We start from the raw sequence: 12968 nt of genomic DNA on the forward strand, positions 1-12968 counted from the left end.
AAAAATTACTTGATGATAAAAGACATGATGAAGGTTGATTTTGAGGGCAGTTGTGAGTTTATGCACTTCATAGAGCGAAGCTTTAAGATTCTTCCAAGAGCAACCACAGATGGTAGGGAGCTACTTGTATGAATATGTCTCTGATTTACATATTTTTTCTTTTCATCTTTCATTTTTTTCTGCTCAGCAGCCTAAGAGGTACCTGTTTTGTTACATTTTATAAATAGGTCCAAGTTAATCTGGGGAAAAAACAACACACTTTTCTGTTTACTCGGTCAGTATTTGATACAACTGACACAACATAATAATAAAATACATATTTTTAAAATTCAACATATTGTAAAAATGTAGCCCGTCATGTTATGGAAAAAGCTTTTAAGAAAATGGACGCTTATTAAGCATTAGTCGATCAATAAGATCAATCAGCTTTAGATTAATTGATAACTTGCATCCCTAATCTGATAGAAATATCACCAAAATTAATTAAAGGTTGTGTTCATCTCTTGTTTTTTGGATGAGAAGCTAAACTAACATAATTTTATGTTTTTGTTTTAAGATGAAATGCAGTTGGGGGAAAAAAACAACTAATTCTTTTTTTTCCCACCCATTTTTTTCAGCACTCGAAACAACTCAGGCCGAGCTCTTTGATTTGAAGACGAAGTATGACGAGGAATCCACGGCAAAGTACGTGTCTCTCTGGGCTGCGTGTGTGTTTACAGGGTGACTTTTCCCCTCTGGCGCCCTCCATATTCTGCTCTTGACATAATCATCCTGCTTTAGTGAATCTCCCTCCCTGGAAACTCCTCCTGCTCTCTCCCCTAACAGCTGGAATGTCTCCCACAACGCTCAGCAGCCTCCAAATCCCAGCATTACCCACTCACAGTAAATACTGAGAGGGATTGTAATGCATTTTGCAGATTCGGCAGAGCATCAAAATAGATTTATGTTTTTTGCCGTGGAGTTTAGAGTGCTCCGTCTGGATGGGAGAGACGGAGGGCAGCACGCTTTGAGGCCTCGGACTTGGAGCCACACGGGTTTTTTTTTTATTTCTTTTAACAGAACCTGAAAGACAAGATGGCTTCAGGTACTCGAGTTGTGTGCATCTATCATTATTGATCTGGTTGTGTTGGGCATGATGAAAACTGCTTTTCCATGTCTGCAATCCACACTGAGAGACTCCTCACTGTCTAAGTTTTAGCTATGGGAACTGAAACCACTTTAGTGTCGAAACTCCTTTCAGAAAGCTGAAAAGTCGTATTAGTGGGCTGAAACGATTAAACGGGATGAATCGATTGTTGAAATAATAGTCAACTAATTTAGTAATCGGCTAATCGTTAACTGGAACATACTCAGACATGCCATTTGCTGAAAGAGCAACAAACTCAGAGCAGTAATTAAGCCAAAGCTATGCAAAGAATGTATAGGTTTGGCATTTACAATGCAAAAAACCTACAATGCAAAAAACCTCCTTTTCCTGTAAATGTGTTCTTTCCATTACTCAAGTGGCAGTTTTAGCGTCACCTGGTTCAAATTCTGTTAGAATTTCCTTTTAAGCACCTTTTACTGTCCAGTTATCAATTATTTAATAAAAAAAAAATAACCTAAACTCTTGATAAATCAAGCAGAAATGGCTGAAATCTTCACATTGACGTATTGTTTTAGCTTCAGATCCGTCAGTCGTTCGCTAAAGTAATGCTGTTATTGCATTTTAGGGAATAAAATATTTTATTTTCTTACTTGGAAGAGGAATTCGGTTGTTTATTTAATGTATTTCCAATATTGTACTAAAAATAAAAAGCTTGCGTGGTTAAATGACAAATCTGCAAAATGTGCAATTAATCGACAGAACAATCACTAATAATTGTTGCAGCCCTAAGTGGGAACAACTTTCACAAAAACGATCTGAAAAGTGCTGGAGCCATTTGTAACCAGTGAAGTTAATCATTTCTAAAAGTAACTTGACAGGTCGGGGGGCGGGGAGGAGGAGGAGTTGAGGAGACGTTCAAAGCAAGGTTGGATTATAAAACTTAACACCATGGTAAAAAACACCATTCCTATCTCTAAACATGGCGGTGGCAGCATCATGGTCAGCTCTCTTTAGGATCCTGAAGCCACAGGAGCTGAAAGACGGGTTCGGCTACCAGAGATGTGTGCCGCCATCGTTATTGATCTCCTAGTGGTGGGCAGGATGAGAACAGAAGCTTTTCCATGTCTGCACTCCACGCTGCAAAGTGCCACTTTATGACATTCACACTCCGCCGTCTCTCAGGGTTAGCGGTGGGAACCAGAACCACTCGAGCGTCCGGACTCCTTCCACAAAAGCTGAAAAATAATATTTATGGGACGGCGGGTGGGGAGAAAGAGAGAGAGGGCAGGGGGGAGCGAGACGTTTATCGTTTTATTGATCATCTGTGCGCCGTAAGAGAAAGTGGCACTTTTCTGGAACTCCCTTGCTAAATACGAGGCGTTTAATAAAAGCTTGAAGGGCGTCCCGCGTGCATGCATAAAGTACAACCTGGAATCAGCCCCGCTTTCAAAAAGCCGCCCCGTCCAGTGGCATTCCGTGTCTCTCCATTACCAGCGTTGTTAAATTGAATGGCTGTTAAAAACAGATCGATCCCTCCTCTGTCTTCCTCAGAATATTTTTTTCCCTCCCTTTTTCTTCCACCCACACTTTATCTTTTATCTCTCAGCCTTGTGTGTTTGTGTTAGCGGAAAGGCCATATGAAGATATTGCGTGCAGCGTGGAGGCGCTAATCAATAGTTATTGTTTATCAAGGAGGCACCTAGTTTTTTCCACTTCTCTGACTGTCTTGGACTTCTTTCTCTTCTTTCTTAGAACTTCACTACTTCTTCTTCCTCCCTCCCCTTCTGTTTCTTCCTTTCATTTCAGACAAGAACCCTGTTAAAAGGGATGCCTATAGTCAGCCCCATTTGCTTACAGAAGCTAATAAGCACATGCCCGCCCACATCCACACACATGCACTCACATTAAAGTATACACACACACTTGCTCGCTCACTCACTCATTCGTGAGCCTCAGGCAGTCAGGGTCCTTGACTATGTGGCGTGCTGTGATCTGAAATTTTAATGCAACGCTTTAAAGCGCACACAAACCCCTCTCCGACCCTGCACCCTCCCAGTCCTCGGAGTCCTTCCCCCCCGTTTACTGCTTGGCTGAGCAAATCACCAGTGTTTGGCTGAACAACTTTTAACCCTTTCAGTGGGTCTACTGTCACACAAATGCCATTCATATTATGTGAAACATACACACGTCGATACACACGCACGCGAACATGAATTCGCCGTGTAAACTTCCCAGCGAGGAGTTTACGTGACAAATCCGACCCCCCCGCTCCCGCCTCCTGCAGCCCCCCTCGTCTCTCGCTGCGTTTAGGTAATCTCCCTTTTAAAATACACCCTCACACACACACACCGATGACACACCCCGACAATCTGGATGACGTGGCGATGCCCACGGTGTGTGTGTGTGTGTGTGTGTGTGTGTGTGTGTGTGTGTGTGTGTGTGTGTGTGTGTTTGCGAGAGGATCGGCGGGAGGCAGACCCTGTGGATGTAATGTTGCGCCCCCCCCCCTTCTGCGAGAGTCTGGCCAGCCACCTTTTAATCGTTTAGTCCTTGTTAAAGATTAATGATTTATTGATTTCCAGCCCCACAGGATGCTTTAGGAGGGCGTGTGTGTACAAATTTCTCTAAATGTTTCTCTGTCTCTACCGCTCTAGTTATTCTCTTATTCCTAACAATTAGGCAAAGTATATTTATATTAAATTAACAAGGCCAGTACAGCTGGGAGATAAATCATTTTAATCATTAATCAATTTTTTTTTGGTTTTTGAAGACGACATTTTTGGAAAATCTGAACATTCTTTTTCTCACTATTGCAATCCTCAAGTGTCCACAGCTCAGAGTGACGTCAGCAGGCCCAGGGCGGCCATCTTGTTTTGACAAGTGTGCTTTACAGCTTCTACTTATTTAGACTTTGAATTCAGGTCAACTCTGTCATGGAATATCAGACTAAGATTTTTTTGTTTTTTTGCAAAAAGTCCCAGTGTTACAAGAACACAAGTCGTAGTAACGCAAGAAGTTGAGATAATACAAGAATAAAGTCATAAAATTGGAAGAATGAATCATTTTTAATGAGAACTTCAAAACAAGTTAATTGTACACGTTTGTTACTCATTAAAACAACTTTTGTTCTCATAATTTTAAGACATCGTTCTGGCAAATTTGTCTTTATTCTGCTGATATTGTGACTATATTCTCCTAATTAAGAAAAAAAATTCTCAAAGCCTGGTCCTGATACCCTGTCGTATTATTCACAGAAAGAATGATTGAAATTAAATCCACTTTTTGAAAATCTTTTCTGTCATTTATAATTTCGTTTTTGGAAAAGAAAGAGAGACAAAATCGATATGAAATCGGATCTGGTGTGAAAAAAAAAAAATCGGAGAGTTCATTTCCAAGCCGCATCGCCCAGCCCCGGTGTCCATTACAAGCACCCACAAACGTAAAATGGCGCGAGGATATACTCAAAACACACACACATACTCTCTCTCTCTCTCTCTCTCTCTCTCTGTCTCTCTCTCTCTCTCTCTCTCATGTCTCGTTTCGTTTTAAGCCTCCCTGAAATCCCTACGGTAACATGCTGTGAAAATGCAATGTGGAGAAAGCCAAGGAAAGAAAAGAAATGGAGTGATGAAAGCTGGGGGGCAAAAAAAAAAAAAAAAGAAGCAAAGCCAGGGGGTGCTTGAGGCCTCGGCGAGGAAGACGGGATAAGAGTGTGATAGAGAAGGGGAAATGAAAATCTAAATCAGGGGAATATCCTGCTGGCACAGAGGACAGAGGCCGAGGAAGAGAGGGCGATAGATGAGAGAGAGAAAACTGGAAGGGAACAGTTCAGAGGAGGAGAACAGAGGCAGAGGGGAGAAAAAGGAGCAGTCGAGAGAGAAGAGCAGGACAGAGAAGATAAGAGATGAAACGGCCTGTCTGAGATGGAGGATGTGCAGTCGGGGCTCTGAGGCTCTGGGTCGCTTTCAGAAGTCCTGCTAATGTCGCCGGCTGCACCCACCAGCTCTCCTGGCACAAAGCGTGCCTCTGTACGGCTACTTCTCTGTTCCTGTCTGCCGATTCTCTACAGCGCCGCCCTGTGGTCGCCATGTTGAGCTTTACATTTCGGCGGCGCAAAACCGCACTCCGTCCCCCCGGTTTATTGTTCGGCGATGAATTTAGTCAGACCTTCGGGTCCCGCCCCGCTCGGCGGGCCGGGCCGACTGTTATCAGGACGCGCTGAAAATCCCCTTCCCTGTGATCTGCTTTGGCCCTCAGCCCTTATAATTCCCAAATACAGCCAAATCCAAAGGTTATTTTAGAAGACTTTGTGCATCTGTACTTTGATTAAGCGATCACATTTGGAGTAGGAGCGCCGCTGTATTTGGGTTGCATTACCTCCCATAAACGCTCTCCATTACAAGCTTTTTGAGCCCGGTGGCTTCCTGACCTCGTGTGTGTTTGTGTGCGCATACATGTGTGTGTGGAACGTAGGCCGAGTCGAGCACGGTATAGCTTAAGACTGGATAAAAGCTGTTTGAGGTAGCGTTACTATTATGTTGCCTAAACACACACACCAGATCCTTTCAACTATTAAGGAAAGAGTAAAAGAAAAAAAGAAAAAAGCGTAGAGCGAAAAAGCTCTCCCACCCACATCTAGATTCTTTTTGCTGCATCGCCCGTGGCACAATGTTGACCTAATATCAACTGTGTCTGTTTTGTTAAACACATTCAAATCAGCAGTACGCGAGCCTATGGGACACAGCGCTGTTTCGCATACTGTGACACACAAATACAAAAGCTGCGTGGGCTTATTGGGTTCGCTATCAAAAGATTGCAGTCGGATCAAAAGGTCCTAATGGAGGCAGCGGTGCACATATGTGCTCGCATCTTTGCTCTCGCCGTGTCTTAAATAAGCGGGCTGGTGTGTAGCGTGCTTTCTTTGTGCTGCGCTGAACGCCATTTCTTTATTTCCGTTCCTCCTTCTGCAGTGCTTCGTAGAAATATTCATTCCTCTTGAAGTTCACGTTTGGTCTTATTATAAGTAGATTTTATTTTTATGGGAATTGATGGAATAGGTTAACACAAAGTAGAAGTGGAGTGAAGTTGGCTCCTCCGCCTTCTTCGAATCGAACAAAATTGACGTCAGTTTGTGCTTTGTTTGTGCCAGTCTTTTCCTTTGGAACACTTTAATTTGGTTTGCACAATCCAAAGACGGGTGATTAAACACACAAATTTCATTATTGGAGTGCATTTCCAAAATCTGAAACCATCAAATGGATAATTAAACATACAGTTAGAGCTATAATAGAATGAGTTAGATCTATTCCTTCACCAAATTTAGCCTCTGCAGCAAAACTGACTTTTGATTTTCATTGACACTCATAAATCCAGACTTGTATTGAATTATTTTACAAAGAGTTTGAACATGTGCAAAGTTGGTAAAGTTATCTAAACAGATTATCGCATTCAAATCTACCGAAAACATTCAAATTCAAAAATACCTTTATTGATCCCAAAAAGAAATTAAATGATGCAGTAACTCGTATTAATTCACGATTCTTCAAAGAGTTGCTGTAGAAGGTGATGGCTGTGGACAGGAAGGATCTCCTGTAGCAGTCTGTATTACAGCGAATTTGAAGAAGCCTCTGACTGAAGACACTTTTATGAAGAGCATGCTCAGGGTTTTCCATAATTTTCTTGGCTTCATGTTAAGTGTAACATAAGAAAGTGTAGAAACAAATGCACAATAAAAAAACCATGTATGATTGTGAGCTTTAAGGTACAAAGAACTCAGATGTTCCGATTTTTATTTGTAGAAAAACTATAAAAAGAAGTTATAGAAGATTCATCCAGTCTTGCAAATTGGCATAAATCATGTTTAGATGAGAAAATTAAAAGTTTAAACACATCAACTCTCATTTAACATGTAGATTTCCCCTGTTTGAAGGCAGATGGTTGGCGTTTACATCCACCTTCACGGAAAACGTGAACAATTTTTCCAGCCTCTGTTCTTTTTTCTATTTTTTTTTTCTTTGCATGTATGTATTCTTGCCGTCTGACCTCTAGCAAGTGAGAGGTGAACCCTGGCCTCCATCCAGACCATTAGTCAGACACAATCACACAGCTTCATAGCAGATTAGTCTGCTGTATTAGGACTTAGAGCTCTATTAATGTAATCCCTCTGTTTTAGTGTGGCCTGGGGTTTAGGGGGCTTACATGTGCACACTCACACGCATAGGCACACATGTGCACTTAAATACATGTATGCAAGCATGCGAGCTGTTCGAGTAATGGAGTTTTACAACCGGTGGATTAAGGTGAAATTTAGACGGTGGCTAAACGGAGGCCGAGTTTGTGGGCAAAATGTTCTTTTGTTTCCGGGAACCTGCAAAGTTTTCCGTCCTCCTCCTCCCCTCGCTGTGAGCTCCGTTTGCCGTTTCATCGTGTTTCGTCCGCTGATTAATCGGACATGTCTCTTTCAGGGCTGACGAGATTGAGATGGTGATGACGGACTTGGAAAGAGCCAATCAGGTAATTCACTCAGTATCATGTTGCTGTTTACAGCAACTCCCAGCATCACTTCCATGAGTTTCATCAAAATTTGTTTGTTTGATAATACGTGTTTTTATATATTAAAGAAAAACTGTGCTCACAAGTAGGAGCTCAAGATCATGGGAACTTTATGATATAAAAAAAAAAGATCCTTGTGTTTTGACATGTCATGATGAGAAAAGGAAACTTTTTTCACAGCGAAACAAGCTCAACGCCTCATTATCTTAAGATAACCAGCCAGTGAAACTTGTAACAAAAAACCCAAAATTATATAATTTTGAGACGATATTAAAGAAATGATCACAACAAAATGGGCTTGATCTCGTGTTCCTGAGTCAGTAAAAGTGTTACTCTTGAAAGTGAATAGAAATTTGTTAAAATTACACTTTAGGCATGGATTTGTAGAATAGTTTTTTGTATTATTATCTAAGTTTTCACAAAAGAAACGTAGGAAAATCCAAAGTGCAAAAACACCCCATTAAAACATTTCTTTCCAGGCTTTCCTTTGTACCGTTTGCATCTGGATAATGAGATCTACAGTTAATCTGTAGATGATTTTATTAAAACCATTCCACGCACAACATTTAGGCTTTGAAATAATTGAACGGTCAGTGACACGTTTGTTTGGAATTAGCTTCGGGTGTCCGTCTCTCAGGTGATGCGATGTGGTTTTGTTGTTGGCAGAACTCTGATGCTGAAATTCAAACACACAGAAACGACATCAACGTGTTCGTCTGTAATGCTCTAAGATATTATGTGTGGAAAAGTGGGAATTTTGAGATGGAGAAAGCATGTAGGAAAAAAAAAAAACTTTCAACCAAACGCCTGCCGTCTGTGTAAACCCTCCGACGCTGAGCTAAAAACACGAACCGGGGGTAAAATAAGAATCTCTCTGACCGAGTCATTCCTTCATTATGGGTAAACAGGGGCTGTTGCTGTTTTAACTCGACCCCGCCCTTGTCGTCTTTGCTGCAGAAAATACTCACCTGAGCGCCGGCTGCGTATTAATCTGCGGCTGAAAATAGTCCCGAACAAGCAGCCTATTTGTTCTGCTTTGAGCAGCGCTAATGTCCAGCTGGTTTTAAGGAATTATTGAGCTCTTTCTAAAAACGCACCGTGTATTTTTGACTATTTTAAACCCAAGAGAAAAGTAAAGTTGTGCTACTTCTTTTTCTTTCTTTTTTTTGCCTGGAAAAATAGACATTGTTACTCATAATCGCTTGCCAGTTCAAAAGCTATGAAAACTATCCCCTGTATTAAAAACATGAATCTTTAAATAGAGCGAACACCTACTGAGTTCATCCAGCTGGAGCGAAGCTCCCAGCATTCCCTCTGCCCCGGCGTTGTTAAAAAATCCCTTTGCTATCTGTTAATGTCATTGTTGTTAACTTTCATTGTTAGGCCAAGAGTATGATTTTGGTTAAAGGGCCAGCATAGGCATGCAATGTTAATATTAGCCCAAAGGTTAACGCTCCGACTATAATGCCACTCTCACACACACACAAACACACACTCGCGCTGTTCACACTTTTGATTTGAGGTTTACTGAGGGTGACAGCGTGGCCCGCAGCTCAGTCAGACTTTTTAGAAGCTTTTACGAGAAGAAAATGGAAAACAGGACTTTTTTTTTTCTTTTTTTTTTTTTTTTTTGTCTGGCCTGGCACTTTAACTCCCACCCAGTCAATAACAGCTCTCAAGATGGTTGCAATTAGGAACGCTGTGAAATCGGCTCCCTGTAACTCCTAATGATGGCAAGTTGGGCCAGCGTAGCAGATGATTCCAGACTAGAGCATGGCCGCGTGGTTGTAAATGCACGGCCACGCTTATTATTTCTGTTCTACAGGGAAATATATTATGATTTATGAAGGAAATCAATTTATATATTTATTTTTATACATTTTGAATATTCCCCCCCGTCGTGTTATTGAGCATTTTGTTTAGCCTGTAAAGGGGGCCCGTTTCCTTTCGTACACAAACGCTTCACAGCGTGATGGCGGATTGTGTAATGGAAAACCTTTACGCCTTCACTTTATTACCTCTGGCTCCACGCTCGCGCGCGCTTTAGGGGGATTCGCTGTTCTGCGCGGCGAAGTGAACGTCCTTAGGTTTCGATCAATAACTGCAAAGAAACAGTCGGTGCCGATCAAATTAAATCGGGTTCCCAGCCTAATAACCATCTCATCTCCAGTTTACGTTTGTGTTTGTTTTCCAGCGAGCGGAGGCAGCAGAGAGGGAGGCGGAGGCGCTCCGAGAGCAGCTGTCGTCGTCTAACCAATCCCAGCAGCACAGCAGTCCCACCAAGGCCGACCCCGACTCGGTAACCCACTTTCGTTGCCCCGCTGATTGGTCGGTGGAAAGCTGCTGATTGGATAAAACTCCCCTTTTTTTAACCAAGAAGTGATGATGTTCAGAGCCAAAAGGTTTTGTTTTTTGTAAAGCTGCAGATTTTGATTTTAATTTTTTTTTTCCAAATCTGGATGAAAACTGAATAATATAATTGAGTAGGGAGAAATGATTCAAGTTCCTTGTTCTGTTTTCCCAGATTATTCTGGGAATAAATCACTTTAAAAATGAGCTAATTTTCTGACAGATTAGGCAGAATAGATCAGGGGTGTCCAAAGTGTGGCCGAGGGGCCACTTGTGGCCCTTGGACTGACATTTTTGTGGCCCCTAACTGCATTTTTATTTTGATAATGGGACGAATGATTTTTACAAATAAGCTTAAAATCTCATTACTTCAAAATAGTTGAGATAAGGAAACTAGTTGAAAATGCTTTCTTCCTCAACAGAATTATATAATGTCAACACGGCCAAAATAAGCTAAAAAGCTGGTAATTAGGAAAATACAAATCTGAAGATTTCATCGTGTTGAGATAGTTAAACTGTACACAGATGAGAACGAGTGAAATTGAAGTGAAATTGCTCTTGTGACAAAACGATTCAGATTTCATTATCTTGAGATAAAGCGGTGAAACTAATGGCAGCAAGCTGAACATTATCTCGAGATAATAAAAACTGGCATTAGCAACAAAAAGAGCTGCAGATATCCTGATGATGTGATATGGTTAAATTATCACACATTTAAATCACATTTTAAAGTAGCAAGATTACAGTTAACAGATAACAAAAATGAGCCATAGATGATATTATCTCCAGTTTTTCCATTTATTAAAAGTGTTGTCACTGGGGAAAAAAGCAGTAATAATGAACCCTAAAACACTATTAAAAATATAAGTGAACCCACTTTATGTTAAATATTTGCACAGACTAAAATAGTTAGACATTTGAAGAAATTCTTTGATGATTTTGTGTCCAGGAGAGTCAGTTTTAGGTTTATGAAGGAGTAGGAACTGTGAGGGTTTTTTTTTTTTTTTAGCTTGATTCAGCGGTAAATGAAACTTTACAACATGCGCCGTCATGGATTGTTTTGGCTCATTACCATTGGCAAATTAGTTTATTCGAAAGGAACTTTCTTTATAGACTCTAAACAAAGATTAGAAGAAGTTCAATTAATGAAAGGTTTTTCTTTTCTTTTTTTTTCCCCACCTCTTTCTTGCCCGCAGGATCAGGCGTCGGAGGTGGCGTCGCACTCGAACCTGGAGGCGGAGCTCAGGGCCAAAGAAAGGGAGACCGCCCAGCTGGTGGAGGATGTCCAGAGACTGCAGGCCAGCCTGACCAAACTCCGTGAGACCACCAGCTCCCAGATCTCCCAGCTGGAGCAGCAGCTTAGCAGCAAGTCTGCAGTTCTCAAGGTATACAAACAAAACATTCAACTTCCTCACTTTGTGTGTGTGTGTGTGTGTGTGTGTGTGTGTGTGTGTGTGTGTGTGTGTGTGTGTGTGTGTGTGTGTGTGTGTGTGTGTGTGTGTGTGTGTGTGTGTGTGTGTGTGTGTGTGTGTGTGTGTGTGTGTGTGTGTGTGTGTGTGTGTGTGATGTCTACTCTTCTTTTTCGGCTCCGTGTTGTAATAATCGTGTTCATCTTGACTAAAGCCGCTGGAGCGTTTCCGTGAAATGCTCACTTGTCATCTCGTTGTGATCCATCAGGAACTGGAGGAGAAACTGGAACGGCAAGCCGACTATGAGGAGGTCAAGAAGGAACTAAGGTGGGGTTAAAATTATAAACACTTTTATGTGAAGACCAGAGGAATATCCTCATTTCAACCAAGTGAAAGAACTGAGTCCATGGGTTCTAGTGAGCTGAAAGTTTCTCCTTTTATCCCCTCAGCATCCTTAAGACGATGGAGTTTGGAACCGACTCAGCGCAGGTTAAAAAAAACACTAAATTCACGTCTAACGGGCGGGAATTTAAGATCTGAAGGTATAAACAAAATTCAACCAATGCTCATCACCTCTTCGTTCCCCTCGTCCTCCTCGCCAGGACTCGTCTAAACCTCTGGAGGTGCTGCTGCTGGAGAAGAACCGGACTCTTCAGTCAGAGAGCGCCGCGATGCGCATCGCCAACACGGAGCTGAGCGGTAAGTTCGAGTCGATGCTGATAGTGAGAGACCTGGAGAAGTCCAAAAAAAAAAACTTCCGTGGGTGAAACTTTAGCTTCGTACGAGGCTGTAGAGGAATGTAGAGCGAGGCAGAGATATGCGCAGTGGCATCAAAACGTTTGTTTCTAGAGTAAACCGTTTAGAGGAAGGATCAGGGGAATGAAAACTCTCCACGGTTTAAGAAGGTGTTATGTTTGTGTTCTAAATCTGACCTAAGCATCTCTAAAAGTACAAAACCAGATGAAAGACATCAAGGTTGTATCAAAAAATTATAAAAACCGATCGTTTTTGGTGGGAACTATTCCACGTTTTGCCATTAGTCGTTCGCTGAAACAGAACTTCTGTCTGGGGTTCTGAGACTTTTGATGCCACTTCATGTTGGTTGGCAGGTTCCTTTTCTCTGAGAATACTTAAATATTTCATTTTCGATTGAATTATTTAAACATTGCCACCGCCATCCACAGATTTATCGTTTTAAAACGGGGGAGGAAAAAAAAGCCCGTTGTGTGACTGTGAAACCTTTATTGTGGTGCAAAGATGTTGCTTTTGCCTCACATTTTGCAGAAAAGCATTTGTTGTGTCTTTTTATAAATGCACCAGCAGGCGGTTCAACCTGAAAGGTAAAAAAAGAAAAGAAAAAAAAACAACAACCTAGCATTGTACAACAACAAAAAAAAGGAGGAGACCATCCTCTGTTCTTTACATCGGGACTCGGCTGCCCTCTCCAAACTGTGTTTATGGGTTTGAAATGTCATTGCTTTAGGCTTGAATAGTTGAATAGCTTAGAATTGATTAACATTCACAGTGAGAGGAGCTTACTGTCTTATTCGATCATGTTAAAGTCTCAATGG

General features: G+C 41.6%; 1 protein-coding gene across 2 annotated transcripts in view; it reads left to right on the forward strand.

The window, feature by feature from the left end:
• The window catches only part of cux1a (cut-like homeobox 1a), an 89349-nt gene that overhangs the window by 55699 nt on the left and 20682 nt on the right, over positions 1–12968 (forward strand). For both annotated transcript variants that reach the window (XM_088011976.1, XM_088011975.1), the window contains exons 8-14: positions 618–684; positions 7552–7600; positions 9834–9938; positions 11185–11373; positions 11666–11724; positions 11847–11886; positions 12000–12096. In XM_088011976.1, coding sequence (XP_087868102.1) covers positions 618–684; positions 7552–7600; positions 9834–9938; positions 11185–11373; positions 11666–11724; positions 11847–11886; positions 12000–12096 — 606 coding nt within the window. The remainder of the gene's footprint in view (positions 1–617; positions 685–7551; positions 7601–9833; positions 9939–11184; positions 11374–11665; positions 11725–11846; positions 11887–11999; positions 12097–12968) is intronic.

The sequence above is a fragment of the Poecilia mexicana genome, unplaced genomic scaffold (assembly GCF_051168715.1).
Source record: "Poecilia mexicana isolate PSO_F unplaced genomic scaffold, ASM5116871v1 scaffold_13, whole genome shotgun sequence".
In the NCBI taxonomy this organism is placed as follows: Eukaryota; Metazoa; Chordata; class Actinopteri; order Cyprinodontiformes; family Poeciliidae; genus Poecilia; species Poecilia mexicana.